Source organism: Leishmania mexicana, chromosome 18, assembly GCF_000234665.1.
Source record: "Leishmania mexicana MHOM/GT/2001/U1103 complete genome, chromosome 18".
Classification (NCBI taxonomy): Eukaryota; Euglenozoa; class Kinetoplastea; order Trypanosomatida; family Trypanosomatidae; genus Leishmania; species Leishmania mexicana.
In genome coordinates, this window is record NC_018322.1 from 678,699 (window position 1) to 692,506 (window position 13,808).

Consider the following 13,808-nt stretch of genomic DNA (forward strand, 5'->3'; position numbering starts at 1 on the left):
CATGACGAGAATGTAATGATTTCCCATTTCCAGGTTTTTTAGCTGATACCCACCCTCGCCCACTCCGTCGGTCTTCCTCATGTTTAGCACTTGCCGCCGCGTCTTCATCGCAGCGTTTTTTTTTCTTCATGTTTTGGATTGAATTTCTGTGCCCCACCCTCTCTTTTTTCCCTTCCGTGCCCCTGCCCCAGTGCTGTTTGAGCTGAGGCGGCGACGAGTGGGTTAGGCGTGGGGCCGAGTGGGTGACAGATACGCCAAAAAACGAACAAACAAACAACAGAGCTCAGAGAGAAAACACAGAAAACGATCACTCTTGTTCTCTTCTCCTTTTCGCCGGCCTTGGCGCCACTGTAGCCAGATAGGGCCTTGTATACGTCGTCTCTGGCGTGCAGTGGTGTGGGGGCTCGTACTTCGCAGATGGCGCACACTTTTCAAATGTAAGTGGGGCACCGCCCTACTTAACCTGCTCATTATCTCTCTCGCCGAATGAGGTGTCGCGGTGCGTGCGCTCTCTGCTCCACTCACCCCAGCTGCAATCGAGCACCGCTGCCTCTCCTGCACATGCTGTATCGAGCGTCAGCGCGAAATCCTTTGCTCCCCTTCTTCCCACTTTAGAACTTGGTCACTTTTCAGTGGCTCAATAGGCGGTGTATTGTTTTGCACGCAGGGGCGCCCCTCGTCCGTGTTCCAAAAACGGTCTCTCTCCTCGACTCCGCGCAGTCTATTACCGCGTCTCCCTTGATATCTTCAACGGCGTGCATGCAAGGCACGCGTGCGTGCGTGCCCTCACGCTCACAGAACACCGGTCATTGGGGCTATGCGACATAGCAGCTCGGAGCCCCTTATGACGGCCATACAGCTCGCTTCCCTACCGCTGGCCACACAGATGCTGCTGGATCCAGCGGTGGGACTCGATCAGGGCATCCTTGAGGAGTGGAATGCCGCGTGCGCCGCAGCTGGTTCCCAGAGTATCGAACACACCGGCGTTGCTCTGGCCTCGAGTATGGCTAGAGGCGGTGTTGTGCGTCGGCGCGAGCCACGGCGGCTCGTGGACACGAACGACTTCCTCAAGCTTGCAGAGGCTCTGGACACGCTCGCTGATGAGCTGAACGTGAATGCTTCCCTCGGTGGTGCATCACCGTCTTTGACGGCAGGGCCACCAAAGAAACCTGTGAGCCGAGATCTCAACGTCGACGAACTGGACCCGCTCGGGATGGACGGGCTGATGGGGACACAATTAGACGACGCTCAAGAGGCTCACCGGCTTTTTGACGCGAAGGAGTACGCAGCCGCCATGGCCGCTTTCCTCAGTGTTTCCTCTGGCTGCCTGGCACATGAGCTGACGCCGGCTCTGCTCAACAATGTGGCGGCGTGTCATTTTGTGATGGAGCAGTGGAGTGCGTGCGAGGCAATTACTCGGCGTGTGCTTGCTGTTGATGCGACAGAGCGCTATCCGAGCGCTCGACGACTGGTGCGCGTCTTCATCTCTCAGGGGCGCCTGCAAGAGGCGCAGCAGGCCGTCAGCCTACATCGTGACGCCATCGCGTGGGCCGCCGAAGTGGCGGCTGTGAAGGCTTGCGCGAGCTACACCAACTTCTACGCTGCCCATCAGTACAGCAAAGCTCTTGAGAGCTTGGAGGTGGTGTTGTCACTTTGCCCATGCGGCACGTTGGAGGCGGCAAAGGCGCGTCTTCTCTCTCTCGAGAACGCGGCGCAGGCAGTGAGGTACGCTGCGCAGCGTTGCCGAGCTTATGCGACCTCGGCGGAGCTGCGCTTCTGCTTGTGGTCTCTCACCTTCCACTCCGTCACCTCCGTTGCTGGACTCGATACCCTTCTCGCGGACATGCAAGCCACACCTTTGGGCAAGTCGGAGCTGCGGTATCGACACCTGCGCACCTACATCGCACGTTGCAAGGAGGCGTTTGCGAAACTGCAGGGTCTGAGGACGGCGCAACAGTGGCACGAGGCAGCAACCTTTGTCACGCAAGTCCTCGCCGAGCCCTTTCTCCCAGATGGGCTGAAGGGTGTGATGTACTACGAGCGTGCGCGAGCTCTTGCTCAGCAGGCAAGCTGGTACGCCGCCCTGGACGATACGCACCGTGCACTATCCTACACCGAGGCGGTATCACTGCGTGCAAGCATGCTGCTTCTCATCGCCCGCTGTGAGGAGGCGCTCGGCCGCTTGAGAGACGCCGTCTACCACACTGAAGAAAGCCTTTGCCTTGCCTCCAACGCTGCGGCCGTCGAGCAGCTGCGTTCGCTCAAGGCACACTTGGCACATGAGCAGACGTCTACTGATGCTCCGAGAACGACAGCGCGCACCGCGTCGAAGAAAACGCCGAAGCCAAAGACGACCGCCAACGCGTTTTCTCCAGTGTCTCGCGCACCACTTGATGTACATTATAAAACGCTCTCTCTTCCCCGCAACGCCAGTGCAGCAGAGGTGAAGAAGTCATACCGGGCATTGGCGATAAAGTGGCACCCGGATCGGTGGTGCAGCGCCTCGAATGAGGCTATACGCATCGCAGAATCGACCTTCAAGACGATCCAGCACGCCTACGAAGAAATCATGAAGAGGGCCTCCTGAATGACGTATCAGGGTGATCACCGCTTCCCTCCCCTCACAAGCGCCACGAGCGCGTCTGCGTGTGCCTTGGCCCACCACAGAAACATCCCTGGAAAAGTGACGAAGAGGCAACAACGAAACAAATCAGAATTGTCGCTAATCTAATGAGGCCTCCGCGCTAGCTTCGCTACTTCACACGCTCCTGGCGCATCTCCAGTTCCTGGGAATGGAGGCTGAACTAGTGCTACATGGCATCGTCGCACTGTCCTCCTCCCCACATAGATGCGTGCATCGAATGCATTGCTTACTTCAGCTCAACGGACCCTTTGCACTCTCTCTTCACGTCTCTCGCACGACTGTGGCGGCTGGCTTCATCTCTCCCCATCTTGTCCCCTGATATACTGGGACAACCCTGGGCGCGCATCTACGTCAATGCTGGCATCCTCAGCATCGCCGTTTTCATCACTACAGCACGTTTCCACTGCGCGAACCTTCAGCTTTCCCCCTTACGCAATACAGCACCCCACAGAATTTGACACTAGTGAAATTTCTGTTTTACTTTGCTTTATTTTTCGCCTAAACGACAGGACGCTGGCCTTTCCTCCGTCCCCACTTCGTCGACATATTCGCCGCGCACCTCCATATCACTGCAAGCCGTAGCGCATCCTCCCGCGGGATCCTCCGATCGATCTGTCGCTATTTACCGCACTGCGCAGCTTGAGGGCTTCGGCACTTCCCAGCTGCTTTCTTGCCTTCGCTGCCCAAAGCCGCTGTGCGCCAAAACACACTCGCATACATTGTCATACGCGCCAGCACATACACATTCCTTCTTCGCCTTTACGCGGCCGCACCTCCTCGTCGAAGCAACCACCGCAATTCATTTGCTTCTCGATCTTCGGCCCATATTATTATTATCATCCGCGTAGTACTTCCACTGCATCGGTTTTTCGTCACCTCTTCTTTCTGTACTTTGCCTCGCATTTTCAAATTCTCTAAACTGTGTTTCTATCGGACCCGCTTTCCGTCACACTCCCGTCCACCCTCCCTGATTCTCTTTTTTTTTGTGTTTCCATCTCTTTGCCCGCTCTCCTACTACGCCGCTCTCCTCCCTTGCAGCCACTCACCGCAGTCCCTCTGGGCGCCCCTCTCTCTCCCGGCAGTCTTGCCATCCCTCCTTTCCTCCTGACGTCACTAGACGCACACTCGCACACTAGCAAGGGATCCGCTTGGCAAATGGTATTCTTGACGGATGGCGGCGCCGCGATTCAGTGGGGCACCGACGCACATAGCAAGGCCATTCCGCACGTCAGAGAGCATGGCATTCAGCAGTTCCTCAACGTTTTCAAGAACAAGAAGGACCTACATGGCATGCCGTTTCTCTGGGGCGAGGAGGTGGAACACCAGCTGATCCAGATCCACGATAACACGGTTACCCTCAGCACAGAAAGTGAGATGGTAATTAACAAGCTGAGAGCGCGTCCTGACAGCTGCGCCGTGTGGAACTTCGAATATGGCAGCTTCATGGTAGAAAGCACGCCAGACCACCCGTACAATCTGTCAGTGGAGAGCCTCGACTCAGTGCAGGACAACATCGCGCGACGGTACGACATGCTCAACAAGGAGGCGCCACCTGGCGTGGTCGGCACCACCTTTGTGACTTTCCCACTCATGGGCCAGGGTAACTTTGTCCACTGCAGTAGCAAGAGCTCTCCGTACTCTCAGTCGCTTTTTGTTCCCGATGCGTGCATCAACCAAACGCATCCGCGCTTCGCGAACCTGACGGCAAACATTCGCTTGCGCCGCGGCCAAAAGGTTTGCATCCTGGTGCCTCTGTACATGGACACACGTACAATGGAGAACACGGTGGACCCTCGACTGAACATTGACCTGACTCCACGCAACAATGACATTTTTTACTCCATGAGAGAAAACGGCAGGAATACCACCGACGAGCTCTACGCGGAGACGGACGCGTTTGCCGCTCCTCTAGTGCCCAGGAGCTCTATCGATCCACGCGAGGACTACCCGGCCACCGAGACGCTGAGGCAACTCTTCACCCCTGCCACACTCCGCTACTACGCACAGTACTTCACGGAAGAGCACCGCGAGCATATGCAGGAACTCTACAACGCGTGTCCCTGCCCTGTACCCTTGGTGAGCCACCCGTGCATCTACATGGACTGCATGGCCTTTGGCATGGGTAGCAGCGCTCTGCAAGTGACGATGCAGCTGGACAACATTCACGAGGCGCGCCACGTGTATGACCAGCTCGCCATCTTGTGCCCGGCATTTCTGGCTCTCAGCTCAGCCACGCCGTTTCAGAAGGGTCTTCTTTGCGACACCGATGTGCGCTGGCTGACTATCGCCGGCGCTGTGGACGACCGCCGCGCCGAGGAGGTGCCGCGTATTCTCAAGTCGCGCTACGACTCCATCTCCGTCTTCATCAGTGACAGAACCGAAAACCTCGAGGAGTTCAACGATTCACACATAGAGGTGAACCGCTCGTACTGTGAACTTCTGAAGGACTCCGGTGTGGACGTGCGGTTGGCGAACCACATTGCACATCTGTTTATTCGCGATCCCCTTGTGATGTACGACAAGATGATCGACATCGATGACACGACGCACACGGAGCACTTTGATAACATCCAGTCCACTAATTGGCAGACAATGCGCTTCAAGCCTCCGCCGATAGGCAGCGACATTGGCTGGCGCGTTGAGTTTCGAGTGATGGATATTCAGCCAACACCATTCGAGAACGCCGCCTTCGCTGTCTTCATTCCGCTTCTCACCAAGGCCATCGTCAACTACAAGCCCTGCTTTTACACCAAAATCTCCATCGTCGAGGAGAATATGAGTCGCGCACATCGCATCAACCCCTGTGGAGAACAATACGTTATGCGTAAGGACATTTTTGCCAACAAGTGCACCGCCAGCGACGAGGAGACAGCGAGGATGAGCATTGACGAGATCTTCAACGGCAAGGAGGACGGCTTCTATGGACTCATCCCCCTCGTGTGCCGCTATCTCGACAGCGAGGGAAAGCGAAGTCCCCTCATAAACTCCTACTTGAAGCTCCTGTCAATGCGCGCCTCTGGCAGCATTCCCACACCTGCGCAGTACATGCGCAGGTTTGTCACAACGCACCCCGACTACAAGCACGACTCACGCCTCACCGACAGTATCGCACGTGACCTTGTCCAGCACATGCACAGCCTGGCCTCGAATCAGATCCACGACGATGACTATCTTCCGATGAGCATCTTCAGGGTCGATTCAGTAGAAAGCACCAAGTGAAGTCTTTCGTGTTATTCCCACGGATCGCAGAACGAACGCGCTTAAGGCGTCCGCTGCGTGCAGTCGCGCGCACGTGCGCTCGAGTCGACATCGCTCTAAGCTGTTTGCTAAAGAAACACCCCTCCCCTCAAAACAAAAATAAAGAGCATTCAAGACAAAATATGGACTGTGTCTCACTTTTGCCTTCCTTTTTTTCATGTGCTTTGCCTGCTGGCTATGTCCGCGGCAGCGCAGCAACGTTGGCACACACCACAGAAATTCTCTCACTCGCTTGTTCTGCTGATTGTGCGCTTACTGTGTGCTGCTGCGCTATGCTTATTCTGATTTGTCTCTTCTCCGGCGCTGTATTCTCTCTCTTCTCCCCATTGCCTTCATGATGCTGGCCACCACACGCTGGTGTCATGGTCCAGTGCCCACTCGTCGTGATACTGCCGAGGCCCTGCAGCGGCTGCCCTCTGGTGCGGCTGCGGGGTCTCTGGCATCGGCGGACAGGGCTCGGCTGGCGCTGTGCCGAGGAGACGTATAGTCGTGCTCACGCCTGGACCAGCCCACTGCGAGTCCTGCCCGCGTGTTCCGCAAGTGCACGCATCCACCTGCTGCTTCTCCTGCTATCACTGCGCTGCGGTGATGTCGGGCGTAGTTCTGGGCCTCGGCTGCTCTGTGTGCAGTAGAATGGCAGTGGGCTGAACGATGCCGAGCGACGTTGGCTGACCCGGCTGCTTGACATCACCGCCGTGCGACAGCGATGGGTGGGCTGCGGTTGTGTGTGCATAGGTGCTGACTGGTTCGTGGTGGGGCGGACACGTTGAAAAACAAAAGGGAAGCTTACCTTCGCGCCCGGTTGCCGCTGAAAACTGTGCCTTCGATCACTTTCTATCCTCTTGTGCTATTCTCTTTCGACCCCGTGATCTCATCGACAGGAGTTGTGAAGCGTTCAAGCCGCCACACCACANAGGGGTCTCTGATGAGAAACGCATCGAGTGGATAGATGGATACTGAGACAGAGTGAGGAAGCAGCGGCACACTCGACAGCTGAAACAAGGGGTNTGAGATGTGTGCGTAGAACATTCCTGCTTGTGTGTGTGCTCGGTTTCCTTTTTCCCTTTTTTACTTTTCTTTCGGTACCGCGTTACTTTCTCCGACATTTAGCATTCCTCCCCCTTTCCAAGCTTTGGACAGCGTCGTGGTCACTTTCTTCTTCTTTCCGTTTTTTTTTACTGTTTTACTCTTACATGCTTCCCGCTGATCATGACAATGCCGGCCACCACACGCTGGTGTCATGGTCCAGTGCCCACTCGTCGTGATACTGCCGAGGCCCTGCAGCGGCTGCCCTCTGGTGCGGCTGCGGGGTCTCTGGCATCGGCGGACAGGGCTCGGCTGGCGCTGTGCCGAGGAGACGTATAGTCGTGCTCACGCCTGGACCAGTCCACTGCGAGTCCTGCCCGCGTGTTCCGCAAGTGCACGCATCCACCTGCTGCTTCTCCTGCTATCACTGCGCTGCGGTGATGTCGGGCGTAGTTCTGGGCCTCGGCTGCTCTGTGTGCAGTAGAATGGCAGTGGGCTGAACGATGCCGAGCGACGTTGGCTGACCCGGCTGCTTGACATCACCGCCGTGCGACAGCGATGGGTGGGCTGCGGTTGTGTGTGCATAGGTGCTGACTGGTTCGTGGTGGGGCGGACACGTTGAAAAACAAAAGGGAAGCTTACCTTCGCGCCCGGTTGCCGCTGAAAACTGTGCCTTCGATCACTTTCTATCCTCTTGTGCTATTCTCTTTCGACCCCGTGATCTCATCGACAGGAGTTGTGAAGCGTTCAAGCCGCCACACCACAAAGGGGTCTCTGATGAGAAACGCATCGAGTGGATAGATGGATACTGAGACAGAGTGAGGAAGCAGCGGCACACTCGACAGCTGAAACAAGGGGTTTGAGATGTGTGCGTAGAACATTCCTGCTTGTGTGTGTGCTCGGTTTCCTTTTTCCCTTTTTTACTTTTCTTTCGGTACCGCGTTACTTTCTCCGACATTTAGCATTCCTCCCCCTTTCCAAGCTTTGGACAGCGTCGTGGTCACTTTCTTCTTCTTTCCGTTTTTTTTTACTGTTTTACTCTTACATGCTTCCCGCTGATCATGACAATGCCGGCCACCACACGCTGGTGTCATGGTCCAGTGCCCACTCGTCGTGATACTGCCGAGGCCCTGCAGCGGCTGCCCTCTGGTGCGGCTGCGGGGTCTCTGGCATCGGCGGACAGGGCTCGGCTGGCGCTGTGCCGAGGAGACGTATAGTCGTGCTCACGCCTGGACCAGCCCACTGCGAGTCCTGCCCGCGTGTTCCGCAAGTGCACGCATCCACCTGCTGCTTCTCCTGCTATCACTGCGCTGCGGTGATGTCGGGCTTAGTTCTGGGCCTCGGCTGCTCTGTGTGCAGTAGAACGGCAGTGGGCTGAGCGATGCCGAGCGACGTTGGCTGGCCCGGCTGCTTGCAAGTATTTGACATCATTCTCTTCAGTGCAAGAGACGCATTCCACCCCGGCCGACCTGCAAGGCATTTGGCCTCGCAGGTGCTCAGCATTCTGGCGTATTACGAGACGAGGAGGGCGGTGGTGGCGCCTCTGTGCGAAGGCGACAGGCCATGCGTATAGGTGCAGCCCCCTCCCCCACCCCGTTCTGAAGGACGAAGTGGCAGCAGTGGCTGCCTGGCTGTGCGGCAATGACCCTACACTAGACGGATACACACCTCACGTCCGGCAACACACCTACAAGCATCCGGGTGGCACAGCAAGTTCTCTCGATCAGATACAAAGCAACGTCGCAACCCAGCCCTCCTGCTATCGGAATGGACGCCCAGTCGCACGACCCGGTGTGGGACACAAAAGGACAGCCCGCCTGGGCCCGGTCCATTCGACACGATTGGTCCTATCCTAGCTAGCTGACATGTGCAAAGGAGGAGGACACCCCAACATGGCACAGCGCAGACGGGGCCACGGAGACGCCACCGGACGTCACCCCGGGCGCACGACCGCCTCACCTGCGATTGGCGGACCTTGACCACGGCGGCCAGCCACGACTGCACGATACAGTCAACTGCCAACGTTGAGGAAGCATATGACGCGATGCTGCCAGTGTTGGCTAGCACCACATCATACTCTTTCGAAAAGGCGGACTGGGATTTGTTCCACGCCGTGATTAAGAAATCTGCTTACCAAGTCCGTGCCTGCCGCAGCAACGGAGAAGCGAAGACGCGCAACGTTCCGAGTACTGCGATGACCACAACCACCGCAACCCCGTAACACATACACAACTGTACAGCATCCCTCATGGATACAGTTAAATTCATGACTATCACCAGCCACCACCACGGGTCCTGCCCTGTCTTGTACAGTCGCTTCTGAACCGTTCTGGAGGCCTAAAGGAGCTCCACCAGAGGGAGCTCTTGAGAAGGCATCCTCTGCGTCCTCCCTGCATTGCCGTCTCTTGGATATGTTTGTGAAAGGACCCCAAAGCACCACATTGAAGACCTGGATACACTCCTGCAGCGGTGCAAATCCCCACCAGCCCCCCAAATATGGGCACGCATTCAGGCTATCCATACCACCCCCCGCACGACGCGCACTAGTAGTGTGGCAAGACAATTACCACTCCGGCACGGCATCCGGCAGCCCCCTTTCCCCATCGCGTCCGACCACGACACCCAGCACCGCATCCTTCAGGCCGTTCACGATGGGGTGTGGTCCAGGTGGCGCTCCGTGAAGTCCACTGCGGCCCCGCCCCGGGGCCTCGACACGGGTCGCTGCGAGAGCGTCAAGGCTCTATTGCCGCACGGAAACAGGGTGCCGCTGGATATTTGCAGCCGGCGCGTCGCCACCGGCCGCCTCGCCTCTACATGGAGAGGGGAGGCTCACCGTGCCCCCTTTCCCTCCCCTGAAGCTGCACGTCCCTGGTTGGTGGTCCCGCGCCCTACTCTCCCTGTGACACTGACCCGTGATATGCGCAATCCACATGGGCAACTTACCTCGCGGCGACTGCGCGACCATCTGGGGGACAAGCTCCAACCACGGCAGTCTGGGTTCCGTCCCCACCGCCCCACCGCAGACCCCGTGGACTTGCCTCCTCCCCCCCACGGCTGCCCAGCATGAGCCACGTGCCAAGGTAGGGGCGGCGTTTGTGCACTCGACGCTCGCGCCTTCGGTTCGGTAGATCCCGGCGCTGAAGAAGTGCGTTGTATGCCCGTGCCGTATTGTGGGACGCCGCGGCTTGAAGAGGCTGAGGGAAAAACATGGCACGCCGGCCGAGTGCAGGGTCTGGGAGGGCCCTGACCTGCGGCTGGCCGACTCCCTCTCTGGCCTCATCTGGCATGTACCTGCACCACTGTCTCTGCCCTCGGTGAGGGCGCTGAAGGCGGCCCCGCTTTGGGTCAAGGCGTGCAGCGTAGCCGAGTGTGTCTAGCGGCGGCCGCGTGGCACGTATCCGGAGAAGGGACGATGAAGAACAAGACGAGCCCGCTAGGCGCATGGCCCCATTCGGCGTCAGGACGGCTCCTTTCTGATCGACCAGGGTTTCGCCGTAGTGTGACAGCGGCAGGTGAGGTGTGGTCGTGCATGCGTGTATATCTGTTGGATTGTGCGTGGTAGAATGACATGCTGAAGAAGGAACCCCCTCCCCCAACATCGCCGGCTACGTCGCTCTCTGCGCTCCAGTCCGCCTTCGTCCATGCGTTCACTTTGTGGAGGAGAGAAAGTGGGGAGTTGTGGCAAGACGAACGGGGCTGTGCGCAAGGAAAGATGACGGAGCGATTTTTTTCTCTTTTCCAATTTGAGTCTCTAGCTTCTACGGCCACTGTGGCTGTTACTAGCTCATTTTTGTTTTGTTCTTTTTCTCTCTGAATTGCGCCCTCCTTGTTTTGCGGGCACGCAAGCTCAACAGCGATTCATTGGCGACAGCTCGATCTCCGTGAAATTTTAGATGTTGTGCTAGCGTTGGAAAAAGGAGGAAGACGTGATATGTTCACTGGGTGTATAGCGGCTTCCTGATGCTGGGTATAGTCTTTGCTTGGTTCTCTAGAGTGTGCGATTCGCTCATGTGAATACGGACAACGGAGACGTCAAAGGGCAAGCATGCGTTGAGGCGCGCATTCCGCAGGAATATGTGTCTGCCTTCTATTATACTTTTTTTTTATTCCACCCTATCGTCCATGATTCTCGACAACTGGACGTGTTTATCCGGGTAGGACTTACCACGCTGACGGCCACAGTCCCGTTAAAGATGGCCAACCAACGCCCTTTGCTGATCTACATAACTGTCTGGCTTTCTGTAGCGTTTGTCCATACATGAGAAGACACTCATGTCGCAAAGAGAATCACTACAAAATGAAAACGAAATGATTGCTGTGCTTTGTTCTTGGGGTCTGTAGCGGCGGCACGTGGTGGAAGCCGTGCCACGTGGGATCGTTCTGACCCTCCGCCTGCTCGCACAGGACAGGCACACGCGTCGCGCAAAAGGATTGCGCCAAATGAGAGGAGGAGAAAGCGGCACCAAAACTATGCAGCTCATACACCCGGCTCACCGCTATTGATGCCCTTCGTCCTGCAGTCGTCTTTCTCCTCCCGTTCTCCACTTGTGCGGAATGTGGTTTGCCAAGATTAACTCCCTCTATTTCCACTCCTGTGCATCTCCGTATCTCTGTGGTGTGCCACTCTCGCCACTGCCAAGAAGAAAAAACGCATTCGCATTCATTGTGCCCTTCGCCCCTCTCCCGCGCGCACGAGCCTTTGATGTGGTCGATGTCGGAGTCAGACAAGGATCACCTGCCGCGTATTAAGAGGGCGGTGACGTTTCCCAAAGGCGACATTTCCATCATGCCCTCTGTCACAGCAACCTGCCGTTCTTCCGAACCCCTTCCTCGCCTGTGCACGAGCACGGCCACGCTAGGCCGCATCTATGCACCGAGCGCACCACACCGCATCACGAACGGGACTGCGAGCATACACGGCCGCGCATCTCCTGGGCGCCGTCTTCACGCTGTACCTGCCGGAAGTCGAGCGCTTACAACGAAGGATATGCACTGCAGGCATCCGTACCATCTCATGCCCCTTGGATCCTCCTACCACACACCCGTTGGCTACTACAGAGATGCGCTTCGCTTTTCACAGACCGTGGAGGAGTCCCAGAGGACAGCGATCAAATTTGAAGAAGGGTGGTGTTGGTCGCACTTGCAGAAGAAGTGCGTGTCTCACGCGCAGCGGATTGTACCTACTTTTAGGGAGCCTCGGCATTTAGCATGGAACGCGGAGCCGCCTCAGCCCGCGAAGGCGGTTGAGCCTCCCGTGTTTCTCATCGTGGCCTACGACTCCATGTCATCTGTAGCGGAAAGCAAAATGGAAGATCAAGGTTATAACTCCTTCTCTCTGCCATCACCCGGCCTACTGCAGGAGAGCGAGGACGACAATGTCGCCGAGAATGTGATGAGGGCACACAATGTCAGCATGCATGAAGGCGAGTCTACAGCGGGCAACTCGGCCACACCTCCTCTCTCTCTCGGCGATGAACTGTCGCGGCGCCTGTGCGAGGCGAAGGAGCATCGGCCTACCCTGACTGTCCAGTTAACAGGTCCGCCAGGACATGCTGCGTCCAAGGCCGATAAACGAGACGCAGACGAGCAACCCGAGGCTTTGGAACAGCCGTCCCCTCAGTTAGTGGAGACGTCTTTGACGTCACACTCGATTCAGCCATCCACCTCACACTACTATACCGAGCCAGCACCGGCTGTGGTGCCGGTCTCGGAGCTCGCCGTGTACCCACTGGAGCTTCGCGCTGCCGCACACGAAGATTCAAGAACGACATTGAAGACGCTGACGATGCCTGGGTCGCTACACGGTGACCCGGGGCGGCTAATTTGCGTAGATGCGCTGCGCACTGAGCGCATGCGCGAGGCGCTGCAGTGGGTAAAGGCTGCCATTCAGCACGCGGCGGGGTTGAAGGCACACAGCTCCCCCGCTCCACCCCAACTGTATTCATTGGACGCGGCGCAGAGCTGTGCGTGAGGGTACCGAACCACTACAACCTCCTCAGCACACTCACCCGGAGGAGCAGCCACCTTGGGAGTGCACCTCTATGACAGAGGTCGTGCCGTTGCGCGACAATATGCCCTTTGACGGCCTGGCGGAGCTGCGTGCACTGCGGAGAACAGAAACTGTCCCGCTGGTGAGGTCCTGCTTTTCAGCCGTGCTGGGCGCCGCGCCTCCAGTCGATCTGCCGTGAGGGGACACCGATGACACCGCTCGCAGCCATCACTGCACCGTCTGAGTACGAAGCCGCTGCGAACCCGTCCTCATCGGTGTCGCTATGTCCGACCTCTGCTGCCCCTGAAGGAATTTTGCGCCAGCTGCGGTTGGAGGTGGCGCCTACGTTGGTGAGCTCCATCATGAGCTCCTCTACTGCGGTTCACAGGGCTTTAGTGCCGTGCAACCAGATGTATTCCGCAAACAGGAAGGAAAAGGAAGCCGCCGCGCTCAATCTCTCCCAACCACCGCTGCTTCGTCAGATGCCCCATCGTGGAGTACCATCATGGCGCCTTCTCTCCGCCGCAGCTTGCCTAAGCGCCTGAGACTGACTTGTATCAGCTGCGTCGCCATCTAGCCCATAACCTGGTGACAAGAGTGATACAGTCGACTCGCCCCACCGAGTTTGCCTACTCTGCCATCGATCGTGCTAAGGCAGCAAATATTTTGGAGCCGCACTTCCACGAGGTTGGTGTCTTCCCTGGAATCGTCTGAGCTCTCACCGCTTCACCACATACATCCTTTCGGACTCGTATCGAGTATCATGATTTCTGCGTCGCTTCTGCGTGAGGGGTCACAGGCTCGCTTGCGCCATAGCATGTACATTATAAAACTGTCTCTCACTCTTCTTTTGTTGATTCGAAGTCCACGATGCCCCATCCTCCCTCCGCG

The 13,808-nt window shown here is 57.3% G+C and overlaps 3 protein-coding genes across 3 annotated transcripts; all 3 read left to right on the forward strand.

The window, feature by feature from the left end:
• Nucleotides 1–844: 844 nt before the first annotated feature.
• Nucleotides 845–2,587, forward strand: LMXM_18_1650 (putative chaperone protein DNAj; the record flags this gene model as incomplete). Its single annotated transcript, XM_003874128.1, has 1 exon — nucleotides 845–2,587. The coding sequence occupies one exon, from the start codon at nucleotides 845–847 to the stop codon at nucleotides 2,585–2,587; it is 1,743 nt and encodes a 580-aa protein (XP_003874177.1).
• Nucleotides 2,588–3,799: 1,212 nt separating this feature from the next.
• On the forward strand, nucleotides 3,800–5,863 carry LMXM_18_1660 (putative gamma-glutamylcysteine synthetase; the record flags this gene model as incomplete). The annotated part of the gene is made up of 1 exon (XM_003874129.1): nucleotides 3,800–5,863. The coding sequence occupies one exon, from the start codon at nucleotides 3,800–3,802 to the stop codon at nucleotides 5,861–5,863; it is 2,064 nt and encodes a 687-aa protein (XP_003874178.1).
• A 5,767-nt stretch (nucleotides 5,864–11,630) lies between these two features.
• On the forward strand, nucleotides 11,631–12,899 carry LMXM_18_1670 (uncharacterized protein; the record flags this gene model as incomplete). The annotated part of the gene is made up of 1 exon (XM_003874130.1): nucleotides 11,631–12,899. One exon carries the CDS (start codon nucleotides 11,631–11,633, stop codon nucleotides 12,897–12,899), a length of 1,269 nt encoding a protein of 422 aa, XP_003874179.1.
• Nucleotides 12,900–13,808: the final 909 nt, after the last annotated feature.